General features: G+C 48.6%; 1 protein-coding gene across 1 annotated transcript in view; it reads right to left on the bottom strand.

The window, feature by feature from the left end:
* Positions 1–11,885, bottom strand: part of PDZD7 (PDZ domain containing 7) — a 58,582-nt gene extending 46,697 nt beyond the window's left edge. Inside the window, exons 1-5 of the mRNA XM_075612456.1 lie at positions 11,296–11,885; positions 10,570–10,710; positions 2,926–3,100; positions 1,749–1,925; positions 403–550 (exon numbers count right to left, since the gene is read on the bottom strand). Coding sequence (XP_075468571.1) covers positions 403–550; positions 1,749–1,925; positions 2,926–3,100; positions 10,570–10,710; positions 11,296–11,491 — 837 coding nt within the window. The 5' untranslated portion in view covers positions 11,492–11,885. The remainder of the gene's footprint in view (positions 1–402; positions 551–1,748; positions 1,926–2,925; positions 3,101–10,569; positions 10,711–11,295) is intronic.
* Positions 11,886–16,420: the final 4,535 nt, after the last annotated feature.

Genomic DNA, 16,420 nt, shown 5'->3' with positions numbered 1-16,420 from the left:
AATGTTTGTTTTTATAAATTAGCTATTATCCATATCTTTTGATCTACTGTATGTACAGATTTGCGCAGCGAGAGACGGCTCTCTCTCTGCAGCAGAAAGAAATCACCAGGTGAGCCCTTTTCAGGGAGGCGATCATCACGTCGCCGGCTACTCGCCAGTTTTGCAAATTGTTGCTATCACAGGTATACGGGGCTTTCTGCATACCGTGATAGTAACGCTGTCAAAACTGGCAATTTAAACAGCCCAGCGATTTTTTTCCCCCCGCCGCTTAGTGTATAGGCCCCCAAGTATTTAATCTTTTAAAGGTTTAACAACTGAAGTATGTTCTCAAATGGGTTTCCTGTAGCTTTATTGCACACTGTTCTATGCACGTTTGTGATGAGTAATGAGTTGTGATCATACCTTGACTGTTAGCATGATATGTGTCAGTCCTTTTAGCACTTCGACTGCCTTGCTATGGCTTATGTCTTCAAAGTTGACTCCATTGGCTGCAAGGACTTGATCTCCAACTTTAATGCCATTTTCCTCTGCTATCCCTCCCGGATCAATTCTATAAAAAAAAACACACACAAAAAACTTGCATCTACACGGCACATGCACATACAGAAGTGTTTCCAGAATCCCGCTTGGCCCTGAGTGAGAAATAGGTGTTTGATTTGGAAGTACTATAGTTAGGAATTCCAGGTGTCCTGTATTTGGCAACTCTGTCCAATAAAAATGTATGTGTCCAGTATCACCTCTCTGGATATGGTGACCTGACCGGCTTGGAGCGCTGAGGGATTTCCCCGAGCAGGACTGCTGCTAAAGGGCTGAGCAGCTTCCTCCATCCTGATTGACTGCATTACTGAGCAGCAGCCAATCAGGAGAGGGCATCAAAAGCCTGAGGATGGGGCCAAGGAGAGGAGGAAACAGCACGGAGCGGAGAAGAGGTATGTGTGTGTCTCTCGAGCGTGTGCGTGTGTGTCCAGCGTGTGTCTGTCTTGAGCGCGTCGCACCTTTCACCATTGTGTCCAGTATTTTTGGAGAAGCCACCTGGCAAACCTAAGTCACTGCGTGCACGCACGCGTCGGAGCGCCTGGTGCGCGTGCACCAGTTTCAGCCGCAACCTGTGGTCTGCGGTTGCGCTTCCAGTGAAGAGCAGGAGATCCGACAGGGAGGCGTGGCGGGGTGCGGCCATGACGTCACTCAGCTGGTTCATCCTCATTGGCTGAACTGCTGCCGTGACGTGGCCAACTCTCGGCTGCAGCGCCAAAAGACAAAAATGTTGTATTTTGTCAATGGCGGTCTCACATCGCGTGCGCGCACACACCGACTGGGGCCTGCCCCATAGAGGGCTGTTCTTTGTGTGCGGCCTGCATGCCGTTGCACGCACAGCAGTGGCCACAGGGGACAAAGCCTTACTATAGTAATAACAAATGTATGTTTTGTCAAGTAGCAAACTTGTTTCTATCTCTGTTGTAGATTTACTATGACATTACTATTATGATTATAATTAGTATATAAATTAATCATAATCTATTATTAATTATATTATGAATCTGTATTATCATCATTATTATTATTATTATTATTATATATTATAATTATTATTGTCAACTTAGATGCTTTGCCATCCACTGGGAGGAAGTCATTTAACTGTGAGGTAGCAAACGTAGCTCCATCTGTTGTCATAAACTAACATGTACCTTTGGTCCAAATACTTAGAAATATTAACACGCTATTTGCCAGCTTCATTATTTGAAACTTACTTGGAAACAAAAATACCGAGCCCGAATTCTTTCCCTCCTCTGATGTTAAAACCCCAACAGCTGTCATCAGAGGACGTGAAGAGATGAACGATTCTCCTCATTCCATCTTCCGATCCACTGTCCGATGGCGTGGAACCACTCTTTTCTACTATCAGTCTCTTATTCAATACATCCACCCTAAAATGATAATGTTGGGTAACAATTGGCAGTGATAACTGCCCGTGTAACAGATACACTCTCCAAGAAAGAGGACATAGAAACTATTTTAAGCTAAGCTTCACAAACATGTAAAGTCACTTATACTGCAATGTTCAATTATGTTGGCAAAAAGATAAAGTGGGAAATAAGTGTGTGTGTGTGTGTGTGTGTGTGTGTGTGTGTGTGTGTGTGTGTGTGTGTGTGTGTGTGTGTGTGTGTGTGTGTGTGTGTGTGTGTACAGTACTTGCATAATAAACACACAACTATGCTGATTTTTTTAAACATAGGATTAAAGCAGGGGATCTCCAGCTGAACCCCATTAATTTCAGCTCCAGGTACTGTACCCCCTGCTTCCATGGATCCTTACCTCCGAAGGGGGTGCCGGTACCTCTCTGCTTTTAAATGCTCACACGTCATGTGGGCCAATAGGAAGCTGCACCGGGTGACGTCACAGCTTCCAATTGGCCGGCAGGGTGTGGGAGCTTTGAAAAGCGGCCATTACGTGATCCCTGTTAGCCGAGCAGGGAGGCTACCGGCACCCCATACAGAGGTAAGTATCCAGGCAGGGGGTCCCCGGAGCTGAAATTAATGGGGTTCAGCTCCAGAGAACCCCTACTTCCAAAAAAAAAATAATTCGCCTGCTGGAACTGCATTTTTAACATGGACTAAAATTAGCCTGCAGTCAACTACTGTATGCATTGGAAAGCATGAAAGGGGTTTGTCATAGTTGTCATGTATTTAAAAGTACTTTACCTAACTTCAAGACTCAAGGGTGACCCTAAATTGAATTGCATTTCAGTTGCATTTCTTTTGGTCAAAGTTGATGCTATCACAAGCCCTGGTATTGTCCTGAAACTGGAGAGCACTGTACCCCAATGAACCTGACACGCTCTCTTTGGCCCATAGAAGTAATACATGGTGATTTTTGTTTACCTAGAATGGCTGGGAGAATGTGGCTGGAGAAAGCAGCTCTGCTTACCATGTGGTCTTTTCTCTGGAGAATTTAATCCCTGGCACTTTCCCCATCCGTCTCACCATCATACGCAGGCGGTTATTCCCAGTCAGCACTTTGACAGCACTGCCCATGGTGATGCTTTCTAAGCTGATGCTGTTCACCTCTGCGATCTTATCTCCCACACACAAACCTGCTTGTTCTGTGAAAACAAACAAACATTAGGGGCCCTATTTACTAAGCGGAGCTGTGCCATTAAACCCTTTCTGATGCTGCAACACACTCATGGCCCATTCACTAGATCAGCGGTGCACAAACTGGGGGGCGTGGGATTTTCTAAGGGGGGCGCGCGGTTGCAGAGCCCCCACCCTTTCCCCCAGGCATGTAAATTAAATGCCGGGGGAGTTGCGAGGCCTCTGCAACTTCCCTTACCAGCTCTCAGCCGGCTCTTCCCTGACATGTCGCCATGACAATGCGGCGTCAAATGGCAACGCGTCACATGATGTTGTGATGTCATATGATGCGCGGAGCCCAAGAGCAGGTAAGGAGGGGGGCGTAGGCAAGGCGGAGCGGAGACAGGGGGGCGCGAACCCCTGCACTAGATGTCCTTTGGCATAGCACAGCTTTGTAAATATTGGCCTACGTTTTGCACATACAGGTGATAGCTCCCTATCATATCCCAATGCCATGTTCAAGGGAATTGAATATAAAACTAACGTCTAACCCAGTGGTGCTAAACTCCAGTCCTCAATCCCCTCAGACAGGTAAGGTTTTCAGGATATCCCAGCTACAGCACACGTGGCTCAATCAGTGGCTCAGTTGAAGACCTGTGCTGAAGCAGGGACTGATTGAGTCACATGTGCTGAAGCAGGTGTAACCCTCTGTGTCTGCAAGCAGCACAGGACATTGCCCCTTTAACTGTTATGCTCTCTGATGGACACGTGACTGTGTATCAGCCATTGAGAGGACTGGTGAAGGAGGAGGGACTATGAGAGAGAGTGAAACAGTGAGTCGGCGGGCGAAGCCATCTTGTGTCTAAGATCTGCATGGGGCTGTGAGGCATGCTTTCACAGCCATCCACCAAGAGGGATCTGCCCCTGCGTGACAGAGAGTTGGAGAGTGGAGTTATGTGGTGAGCAGAGCGCAGTTAAGGAAGCTCAGTGAAACACCCCAGGGAGGAACATTCCAGCCCAGGAGACAGATAGCTGAAGGAGGGAATTCCCCTGCATGTGGAAAGGAAAGGGTGCTCTTTACATTTATCATAAAGAAGCAAACGCCTGCAACTGGCAATTCAGAATAAAGAGCTCCAACAAGATATTAATGTCACCTAACCCTGTCTGATCAGCAGGAGAGTGAACTGTACTATACTGATAAGCGCAGGAGCACTAGTTGACTTTGAGTAGGTTAACAAGTATACTGTGTATGATATGCTGTGGCCTTAACTATAAGGGTAGACAATGGAAGCAGGCACACGGTCTTATGCAGAAAATATTTAATGTGCCACCAAAAGGTTCAACGTTTCGGTGCCAAAACTTTTGACCTTTTGGTGGCACATTAAATATTTTCTGCAAAAGACCGTGTGCCTGCTTCCATTTTCTACACTGTATTCCTCTGGGATGTCTGGACCTCCATGGATACAGTGCACCGGCAGATAAGTACCCCCTTCCAGCACCATACTGCAGTGTGCATGTACTTCTCTCTATGACTTAACTATAAGGGTCACAGGAGTATTACAAACCTGTTTATTCCTGTTTTGTTTGTCCATAAACTGTTATACACATCCTGTTGTGGTGTTCCCCCTTCTTGCTGGCCACACATACGTGTGGGGGTTATTATATTGGACGAACTCAGGCCCCAGCTCATACACTGAGGTACAGCCAAATAAAGAGGGGTTACACAGGGATATCCTGGAAACCTTACCTGTTGGGGGGGGCTTGGACTGGACGGGACTGGAGTTGAGCACCCCTGGTATAAGCCTTTTCACAAAAGCTTTACAGCAGTATGGTGAATTTTTAAAATAATAATAACCCAAGGCCTATAATTAAGTAGAGCCCCTGTGTACGTAGCACAAGCTGCATACCACTATCTTGCACTGGGATTAAAGTTGGCCCTTAAGGTTTTCTTTCAAGTATTGTGAAATATGGCTGTTTTCACGAAAGCAATTGATGCAAGATTAGACCAGAGAGCAAGTTTGTTAATACATTTGCACAAACTTTGCTGTGCATGTCATACATTATTTTGTAGCAGATCGCTAATAAATGCCACCTGATGCAAATTTGCTACATATATAGACAAAGTTTGTATATATTTTGTTTTGCATTATGTTATCATATTGGCTTCTAGTTACCTGATCTTCACAATTTAATAATTAAATTCCAGCTTCACGTTGCAAAGCCAGTATAACCAGCCTCTCACTGAAGAGACCAAAAAGATCAAAAAGCTGTATGTGAGTAGGGTTACTGGCTCTGCACTTCTTTAACCCAGGCTGTGCTAAAAAGTTGTGTAATACAACATCCATAACATTATAGGGGTCCCATTTTAAAATGGGCAGGAAGTAAAAGGTGACACGGTATGCTCATTTGCATGGCATTTCCCAGAATCCTTTGCTGCAGTGGAAGCATTGTATGCTAGGAGATAATGGGAAAAGCAGTGTTGCAGACCTGTCTGAGACATGTGAATGTGCTCACAGGTGATATTTTTATTTGCAATAATTAAATTGGAGCAACATAATGTATAGAAATGCTTTGTTTAACAATCTTATACTATATTAGTGAAAGCACTGTATGTTTGCCTGCCTGCATGCATGCCTGCCTGCTGGATGTCCGGTGTCCCTAGGGGAAATCTCATTGGTCCCTTGGGCCGCCCCCGCACACCTCTCATTGGCCTGAGGCGGAGTGACGGCCCAAAGGACACACAGGGACAAAAACACACACACAGGGATATACACACACACACGGACACACGGACACACGGACACACGGACACACGGACACACACAGTAGGGGGGGGGTGTACATTAGCAGCATGTATAACCCGGGGGGGGGGCCTCACATACCCGCCGGAGCCTCCGCCTCTTCCTCCCCGAAATCAGCCCCCCCCCCCCCCCCCGGCGCCGCTACAGTCAGCGGCGAGTGCCCGGGACACAGCGGGGGAGCGGCCACAACAAGCTGCCTCCCGCCTCAGTTCCACGTGGGAGCGGCCGGACGGGTGAGTGAGCGGCCTTCACCTCCCCTCACCCCCCTTCAAATCACCTCCCCCCCCCTCTCACCCCCCTTCAAATCACCTCCCCTCCACCCCCCCCCCGGCGCCGCTACAGTCAGTGGAGCGAGCGAGCGCCCGGGACACAGCGGGGGACCGGCCACAACAAGCTGCCTCCCGCCTCAGATCCACGTGGGAGCGGCCGGACGGGTGAGTGAGCGGCCTTCACCTCCCCTCACCCCCCTTCAAATCACCTCCCCTCCACCCCCCCCCCCCCCCCCGGCGCCGCTACAGTCAGCGGAGCGAGCGAGCGCCCGGGACACAGCGGGGGACCGGCCACAACAAGCTGCCTCCCGCCTCAGATCCACGTGGGAGCGGCCGGACGGGTGAGGGAGCTGCCGAACGGGTGAGTGAGCGGCCGGACGGGTGAGGGAGCGGCCTTCACCTCCCCACACCCCCCTTTACCTCCCCTCACCCCCCTTCACCTCCCCTCACCCCCCTTCACCTCCCCTCACCCCCCTTCATCTCACCTCCCCTCACCCACCCCTCACCTCCCCTCACTCCACTTCCCTTCCACCTCCCTCCACCCCCCCTTCACCTCCCCTCCACCCCCCTTCACCTCCCCTCCACCCCCCCTTCACCTCCCCTCCACCCCCCCTCCACCTCCCCTCCACCCCCCTTCACCTCCCCTCCACCCCCTTCACCTCCCCTTCACCCCCCCCCACCTCCCCTTCACCCCCCCACCTCCCCTTCACCCCCCCCACCTCCCCTTCACCCCCCCCCACCTCCCCTTCACCCCCCCACCTCCCCTTCACCCCCCCCACCTCCCCTTCACCCCCCCCACCTCCCCTTCACCCCCCCCACCTCCCCTTCACCCCCCCACCTCCCCTTCACCCCCCCCCCACCTCCCCTTCACCCCCCTTCACCTCCCCTTCACCTCCCCTTCACCCCCCCCACCTCCCCTTCACCTCCCCTCCACCCCCCCCTTCACCTCCCCTCCACCCCCCCCCTTCACCTCCCCTCCACCCCCCCCTTCACCTCCCCTCCACCCCCCCCTTCACCTCCCCTTCACCTCCCCTCCACCCCCCCCTCACCTCCCCTCCACCCCCCCCTCACCTCCCCTCCACCCCCCCTTCACCTCCCCTCCACCCCCCCTTCACCTCCCCTCCACCCCCCTTCACCTCCCCTCCACCCCCCCCTTCACCTCCCCTCCACCCCCCCCTTCACCTCCCCTCCACCCCCCCCCCTTCACCTCCCCTCCACCCCCCCCTTCACCTCCCCTCCACCCCCCCTTCACCTCCCCTCCACCCCCCCCCTTCACCTCCCCTCCACCCCCCCCCCTTCACCTCCCCTTCACCTCCCCTCCACCCCCACCTTCACCTTCCCTTCACTCCCCCCTTACAACCTCTCACCACCTCCACCCCCCTTCCCACCTCCCCCACCCCCCTTTCCAACTCCCCACCACCTCCCCCCCCTTCCCACCACCTCCCCCCACCCCCCCTTCCCACCACCTCCCCCCCCCTTCCCACCACGTGTATACACACACACGTGTATACACACACACACGTGTATACACATACACACACACGTGTATACACACACACACCCCAGCACCACCACATCAGCACACCGTATCCCATGCCCCCCCAGCACACTGGCATTCTCGGCTCCCACCATTCCCAGCCCCCATCAACACCATCAGCACCCACACATCGCCACCTTTGCACCTCCCCCATCGGCACACCCCACATCCGCACCCCCACATCAGCACCAAACCCTCCCAAATCAGCACACCAATACAATCACCATCAGTACAGCCACAGCAGCACTACCACCGCACATGGGCCGCGTGGACCACTCCCCACCCAAATGCCACACCCACACCACAAACATCCCGGGCAACGCCGGGGCTCTCAGCTAGTATATTAATATTTTCGTTCTCGAGGAATCAAAAATGAACTAAAATCACATGTATATATGCAATGCAATATGTAATATGTATTCATCTTTCATGTTTTCATCATTAATACCTTACTGTTCAGTGCTTTACCTAAGACCTAGTTGAACTTCTCATTCAGTTATAAGTAACTATACTCCAACCATTCCCCCAATAACGAATCACGTGGGCCTATTGATTTAGATGCTGTATATGTCAAAGAAAAAGCTAAACATAAAATATTACCTTTTCCACAGAAATTATTTCAGGTCACGTAAAGTTTTTTTTGTATTTAAAGGGAATAGCTGTCTGTATGGAACATTCCCCCCTAGGACTAAACATAACTAACCACAGTGACATGTTTACAGGGTTACCTCTGGGTGCCTGCTACCTTTTTACCCAAATATGACACCTGTAAGTATTTAAAAACATTTAAAAAAAAAAAAGGTTATTAGGTAAACATGGTGAGCTGAGACTTGGGAGGGGTTTGATTTCCTTTGGCTACTCCCTCTTATCTGATACATTGTATGTTTAGCAAGTGGTTGTACAGCCAGAAATCCTCCCGCTCTCCCCTCTCTCCCCTCTCTCCCCTCTCTCCCCTCCCCCCCCCCTCTCTCCCCTCCCCCCCTCTCTCCCTCCCCCCCTTCTCTCCCCTCCCCCCCTTCCCCCTCTCACCTCCCCCCTCTCTCACCTCCCCCTCTCTCACCTCCCCCCTCTTCCCCCCTCTCTCACCTCCCTCCCTTTTCCCCCCTCTCACCTCCCTCCCTCTTCCCCTCCTCACCTCCCCCCCCTCTTTTCCCTCCTCTCTCCCCCCCCCTCCTCTCTTCCCCCCCCTCCTCTCTTCCCCCCCCCTCCTCTTCCCCCCCTCCTCTCTCCCCCCCTCCTCTCTTCCCCCCCCTCCTCTCTTCCCACCCCTCCTCTCTTCCCCCCCGTCCTCATTACCCCCCTCTCCTCTCTCCCCCTCTCCTCTCTCCCCCCCTCCTCTCTTCCCCCCCCTCCTCTCTTTCCCCCCTCCTCTCTTCCCCCCCCCCCTCCTCTCTTCCCCCCCCCTCCTCTCTTCCCCCCCTCCTCCTCTCTTCCCCCCCATCTCCTCTCTTCCCCCCCCTCCTCCTCTCTTCCCCCCCTCCTCCTCTCTTCCCCCCCCCTCCTCCTCTCTTCCCCCCCTCCTCCTCTCTTCCCCCTCTCTCACCTCCCCCCTCTCTCCCCTCTCTCACCTCCCCCCTCTCTTACTTCCCTCCCTCTTCCCCTCTCTCACCTCCCCCCTTTCTCACCTCCCTCCCTCTCCCCCTTTCTCACCTCCCTCCCTCTTCCCCCCTCTCTCACCTCCCCCCTCTCTCACCTCCCTCCCTTTTTCCCCCCTCTCTCACATCCCTCCCTCTTCCCCCCTCTCTCACCTCCCCCCTCTCTCACCTCCCCCCCCTCCTCTCTTACCTCCCCCCCTCTCACCTCCTCCCCTCCTCTCTTACCTCCTCTCTAAACCCCCCTTCTCTCTTTCCCCCCCACCTCTCTTTCCCCCCCACCTCTCTTCCCCCCCACTCTCTTCCCCCTCCACCTCTCTTCCCCCCCACCTCTCTTCCCCCCCCCCTCTCTTCCCCCCCCCTCTCTTACCCCCCTCCTCTCTTACCCCCCTCCTCTCTTACCCCCCTCCTCTCTTCCCCCCCTCCTCTCTTCCCCCCCCTCCTCTCTTCCCCCCCCTCTCCTCTCTTCCCCCCCCTCTCCTCTCTTTCCCCCCCCCTCTCCTCTCTTTCCCCCCCCTCTCCTCTCTTCCCCCCCCTCTCCTCTCTTCCCCCCCCTCTCCTCTCTTCCCCCCCCTCTCCTCTCTTCCCCCCCCCCTCTCTTCCCCCCCCTCCTCCTCTCTTCATTCAACATGTTAATTTCCCTGCATTGGTTACAGTTTTTTAGGGAAGCAAATTAAACTGTTACATTCTTTACAAAATGTTATTTTTTGGCAAACTATGAGGGATTGCACCAGCCAACCACAATTGAATCCTTGCTTCCAGGGTACCAGAATTCTAGGTGGTTGATTACCTGATAGTCTGTGGCCAAAGTATGATAATATTTTTAATGTCTGGTTTTACCCCGATACCAGCGTCACGTTGCATAGCCTGCAACCAACATCGCACTGATGAGTGAAACAGCTGTCTGTGAGAAGGGTTACTGGCTGTGCACTTCTTTAACCCAGGCTGTGCTGAAAAGCTGTGTCATGCAGCAGGCAAATGCTTATAGGGGTCCATATAAAATGGATAAGAAGTAAAGAGTGACACACTGTGTGCTCATTTGCATGTCATTACCCAGAATCCCTGGCTACAGTGGAAGCGCTGCATGCTAAGGGATAATGGGGAATAGCAGGGTTGCAGACCTGTCTGAGACATGTGAATGTGCTCACAAGTGGTATTTTTATTTACTGATAATACTATGGGAACAGCAGTAAAACTTTTATCTAGGACCCTACTATTCTTTATCATTTACAAATGTACAGCTCCAGTTTCTTCTTAAGGACATTTTTTTTTTTTGGTAAAAGACTTTTCTGTCCTTACCTGCACTGCTCCCTTCTTCCACCTTGCTGACAAATATACCCAGCCCATGCTCTGATCCTCCTCGAACACTGAACCCCAGCTTTCCATCGGGACTTTTATCCACATTGATAGCAAGGATGGCATCACTTTCATCGCTGTTGGCTGCAACGACGAGAAATACCCAAGAAAGACATAATAAGTGCGACTGATTAATAATAATAATGATCACGTGATTAGAGATTATAACATTTGACGCAAACAGAAAATAGCACAGCGCAGTATATCAAAGCAACATTCCCTGCGCATCCATGCATAGATTACTTTGCTTTCCAGTTTCATTTGATGTGTGGTTTTTGGGTAGACGAACTCAGCTCCTATATGGCAGTTAAAGCGATATACAAAACAAGGAGAAAAGACATTTGGCTGTAAACGATGCCAGTAATGTGGTCTATATTAGGTCATGTCACTTCTTCAGCCATATAAAGCGCTCACACCAGGTGGACAACACTGACAGGAAGCGCTGTAACAAATTGAAACTTAAGAGATACCGATAAATGGCGCTGTTAATTGGTATTGCAAAAACAATTGTCTGTGAGCTTGATGCAAAGCTTACAATAGGGGCCATGTTTTCTATACACTTAAAGCCATCGCAATTAAGCAAAGGAAGTTTGTACACTTCTGTATACGTGAGTATGCCCTAAAAGACAATACAATCATTTACAAACAGACAAAAGAAAATGGCATTACCTTCTAAAGGTGAGTTTATCAAGATGACTCTCCCCATCGGAGAGGAGGTTCGGAGTCCTCTGGGGTGGCCATTGCCCTGCCTGTTCTGTTTTCGGAGTAAGTATCTCGTTGCGTTTTGAGAATCGCCACCGCCGGAATTTCTGGGAAAAGTGGCATTTGTCATCTCCCTGGGATCCACTGCGGAAGCATGTGCCATGACGCGGTGACGTGGCGGCGAGTCATATGGATCCTACAGTTCGGTCAATGTTTTGCGTGAAGAAACGAAGACTCCCCCGTGCTGCTGGCAAAACTATCACTTCAACGCTCATGTCATCTCCCACCAGAGAAGACGTATGTTTAACATACTGCGCAAAAACATGTCTTCAGGCCACGGCTGAGGATACTGTGAATTTCATCATGTTCAATTCAACATGGAGATCATCACCTAAAACGCAAGAATAAAATACCAGGCTATTAGAAAAATGCGTAACCTCCCAATGGCTCCAGCATTTGTCTTTGTCTTGAATGAAATGGAGTGCCACCTGTTTACCAGACGGTAGTAACAGAAAGTAGCTGACTGCTTTGCAGCTTGGCATCTGACTGGGGTGAGCGAGCTGTATCATATGACAGTTTGCTGTTACACTCTGCAGCACTGAATAACAGATACAGGCGGGTACATGCTGTTTCATTAACCTGCTCAACTCTCACCGGTGCGACCGCATTTCTGATATCAGCACTTCTGTTTCCAAACCTGCTGCCTTTCTTCACCGATTATCCCTTCACACGAGGAAGGACTTATAACAAACTGAATGACCAATAAGTACACCAGGCGATGTGTGTGGGAAATGGTGCAATTTGAGGCATGAAATATTTGCGTCTGCGTCACTTTGCCCGCAGCGACATCTGTATAAATCTTTCTTATCTTGGTTCTTACATTTGGGGGAAAAGGAAAGAATCCCTTTAGCATGGACTCTGAATATAGTGAGGATGTATTATTGTGGTGCGATTTAAAAATAAAATGTATTGTTAATTTAAATAAAAATGAACAAGAAAGAATTGGTAAAACAAATCCATGACCAATTCTAAAACACACTCAACATTTAAACACATAGATTTGAAACAGTGGTAGAACTCATTTAGTTCCTGGTCACTTTTGAGTCATTTGTTATGAATTCCCTTATATTGATGGAAACAATAGCCTATAGAGTCTCATCCCTTAAAACTCCTCCTCCAACCTACGTATCCCAATGGAGCAAACTGGGGCAAAGATTTGGGCAAAGTCGCTCAGAGTCAAACACGATGCAACTTGCGACGCCAGATTTGGGATATGTGCTTTCCCCATAGTACTTCAATAACCAAAAAAAAGAACATTTCAAGAAAATAATTGTATACTGTTATCAGACCCACATTAATATAAAACACACCTTATTTAGGATAACATATTAGGAGAAAAAAAAGCATTTCATGTTGTTGTCTATGCATATGTTAGCACGGCTGAAGGAGCGTCTCTATGTGAGTAATGAACTGACTCTGTAAACTGACACTGAGCTTGAATCAGGGGGGAGCCTAATTTAATTCCTTGTGACCTTGGGCAAATCACTTTATGTCCCTGTGCCTCAAAAAGATAGATTGTAAGCTCATCTGGGCAGGGACGTTGTCTGTAACAATCCCACGAGCTGCGTACCGCGCGCTGTACTGTAATTGTGACGCACTTTGAGTCCCATTGGAAAGAAAGCACAATATGAAATAAATGTATTGTTATTACCTCTTTTTCCCTGGTTTTACCATCTTGCAGCTTGAGTAGTTACAATGAATACTAGAATTAGATGGTGCACATAATATAGCTGAATGTTTGACCTTTGTCGGCAGGAGTCAGTCTATTCCAGCTAATGTACAAGGCATGCAATGTAACTTAATCACCATGTCTGAAATTTCCTTACATTTGCGGTGTGTTTTGTCACAAAGATCAATTTCCAGCCCAGTTTTTAGGCTAGCTGTTAAAAGCTATTATAGCATGCTCCTTATATATATTATTACATTATTTGAAAGAAGCATTCCTTGCTGCTCTTTAAAAAAAAAAAAAAAAGTGGTGGGGGGTGGGGGGGGTTTGTTAATGGTTAATATTGGATTACCTTTAATGAAAACTAATTACCTAGACGGCCGATTGATACGTTCTCCTGTGATTGATCAGTGAATATCCTGCTCTTGGGGCTACCCATATGGCTACCACTGAATCAACCCTTCTGTCAGTGAAATGCAACAGCTACAATATATTCTTATCTTACTAATGGTAATATTGTCTATTGTTGCAGCTTTCAACTCAGATACAGGTCTCCTGCTGGGAACACTGCAACACTTTCCTATTTGTGATAATTTGTCGCAAATGCTATTCCACAGCTGGGGAGAGGGGACAGGTCTCCAAAAAAGGTGCCAGAGCCTGCTGTAGAAAGCGAAGGAAAGGATGCTCAGAACGTTAAAACGTATTAAAATGGCCTTAAGAGTTGGAAAACAGAAAAATGCAGTAAGTATTATTTAATTCTACAGAACTGATTTATTAAAAAAAAAAACACAGGATTTTGAAAGTTTTCCGTATGCCCTACAAAGAATGATAAATAGATGTAGGACTGGATATTTGTTTTGAATTGAAATAAAAGAAAAGAGAAGGAAGGCTGAAAACTAGTCTCTCCGAAGTGGGAGACATTGGCTCAAGACCATACAACAGCCTTGGGAATGGCACTATCTTTCTGCACCTCAAATAGGGGAAGAGCATTGCTGACTTCTTAAATTCCACTAATTTGGGTGCATTTTGGCAGTGGATATAGGTTAGTGGTGGCATGAAATGTGTGCATCTCATTCACAATTCCAGTATCTCACTATTAATTCCTATGTAGGGAAACAGGATTGTCTGTCATCGGAGGCAGCCGTCTGGCCCACTAACCTTCTCAGGAGAAAGGTCTGTTTGACAGAGTCTGATAGGATACAGCTGGTTATATGGGAGTTTAATAGCGGCAGTGTAATATATGAGGGCATCAGTAAGAGAGCTGGAGTCTCTAGTAACTGATATGAACACCTTACAGACTTGCTTTTTATTATATAGCCCAGTGGTGCTCATCTCCAGTCCTCCTGCCCGCAACAGGTCAGGTTTTAGGGATATCACACCTGCAGCACAAGTGGCTCAATCTGAGACACTGATAGGGCCACCTGTGCTGAAGCAGGGACTGATTGAGCCACCTGTGCTGAAGCAGGGACTGATTGAGCCACCTGTGCTGAAGCAGTGATATCCTTAAAACCTGACCTGTTGGGGGGGTCTTCAGGACTGGCGTTGAGCACAGCTGATATAGACACTGCTGCCTGGGAAATGTACTAAGCACATACAAGCAGAACAGAATAAAGGCAGATCTACAGCATGCAAATATACAATACACTTACACGGGGGAATGTCATTGCCTAAGGACAATCTAATTCTGCGCGGCCTCCCCTGAACACCATGACTTCTCAGTTACATCACGTGTGAGAGAGGACAACCTAACTTGTAACCCCAAGTCATGGTATTGGCAGTCAGCCAATAAGAGCATCGCCTGACACCAGATATCCTTATATAAACCGATACTATTTGTAAAAGGTGATATATACTGTAGTATACTGACCCTTAAAGCAGCAGTGACCCCACCCTCACAAAAAATATATAAATTATCATAGCTAAAATGATGTTGTGTTGATGATCTATTTCTTGCTTTTAATTTTGCACCTGTATATTAATTTGCTAGCATCAGCGGTTACCAGGGCAATCTCTGCTGATTTAATGTGAGCGAATGGCAGCAAGCAGCCATTTGTATTTCTCTGGGCTGCACATTTTGCAGCAAATGATATCTTCAGAATGCAACAACAGAATTTAAAAATAACTGATAAAGTCAACAGGAAAGGACTTAACCATAGTAAACAAAAAGAAAGCCTTTATTTTTGTGGGGAGCAGAGGAATTGCTGCTTTAAGGATGTAAGGATGTGTGTAGAGTTGTTCAGCTTGCCATTGATTGTAAAACAAATGGTTGACATCCCAAAGTGATGTTAAATTGATGCAAAAGGTGAGTACTGTATTTCAGATGTTTCAAAACAAGCTAATACAGGCATACCCCGGTTTAAGGACACTCACTTTAAGTACACTCGCGAGTAAGTACATATCGCTCAATAGGAAAACGGCAGCTCACGCATGCGCCTGTCAGCACATCCTGAACAGCAATACCGGCTCCCTACCTGTACCGAAGCTGTGCGCAAGCGGGGAGACTATAGAGCCTGTTACACATGCGTTATTTACATCAGTTATGCACGTATATGAAGATTGAAGTACAGTACATGCATCGATAAGTGGGGAAAAGGTAGTGCTTCACTTTAAGTACATTTTCACTTTACATACATGCTCCGGTCCCATTGCGTACGTTAATGCGGGGTATGCCTGTACTAGGCTGTAAAAATAAGGAGACGGATACATAGATTATAATATATATATATATATTATAATTAGTGATCAATTTTAGATAAGTATATTTGGGGCTTTTCATGTGGTATACATATATATAATGTATATGTAGATATATAGGTGCAGTCACTGGTCAGGCTAGATACTAGGTAGGCTCTGAGGAGCGCTGGGTGCAAGTCAGACCTCCTGTACCCTTCTGTCAGTTTGGCAGGCTGGCTGGCGCAATAAATGAATGCAAAGCAAAGTCCAACCTACATAAAAAGGTTACTAATAGTGACTACGTCATGGGCTTTCTGCTCATTTTCTAGGGCTCCGCGCTGCACAGAACATCATCTAGTCGGAAGTGGACAATTCCTCTTCTGTTTGCATCATCAGTGACGTTTGATGAGCTGCGGCCCCTCTGACACACAAAGGGCTTAGGGTGTTCGGGAGATACCAGGCCCTTCACCTGTGGCAGGATCAGTGCCGGTCCTTATTATGAAGTTGAGGCAGGGGCCAATCACCTAATTTCCAATCTAGTCACATCCTTCCGGTTGGTGGGGTGTCCTTGGGCCTGATGACCTGCCTGATGGGGGCGCGACCATTAGTCGCTGCTACTCCTAGTTCACCCTCAGTTGGTCCTAACCACCCTCAGTTGTCCTCCCTCTTATAACCTCAGTCTAGGACTCACCC

The sequence above is a fragment of the Ascaphus truei genome, chromosome 8, assembly GCF_040206685.1.
Source record: "Ascaphus truei isolate aAscTru1 chromosome 8, aAscTru1.hap1, whole genome shotgun sequence".
Taxonomy (NCBI): Eukaryota; Metazoa; Chordata; class Amphibia; order Anura; family Ascaphidae; genus Ascaphus; species Ascaphus truei.
The sequence above is the reverse complement of the archived record's forward strand: the minus strand, read 5'-3'. Positions and strand labels throughout refer to the sequence as shown.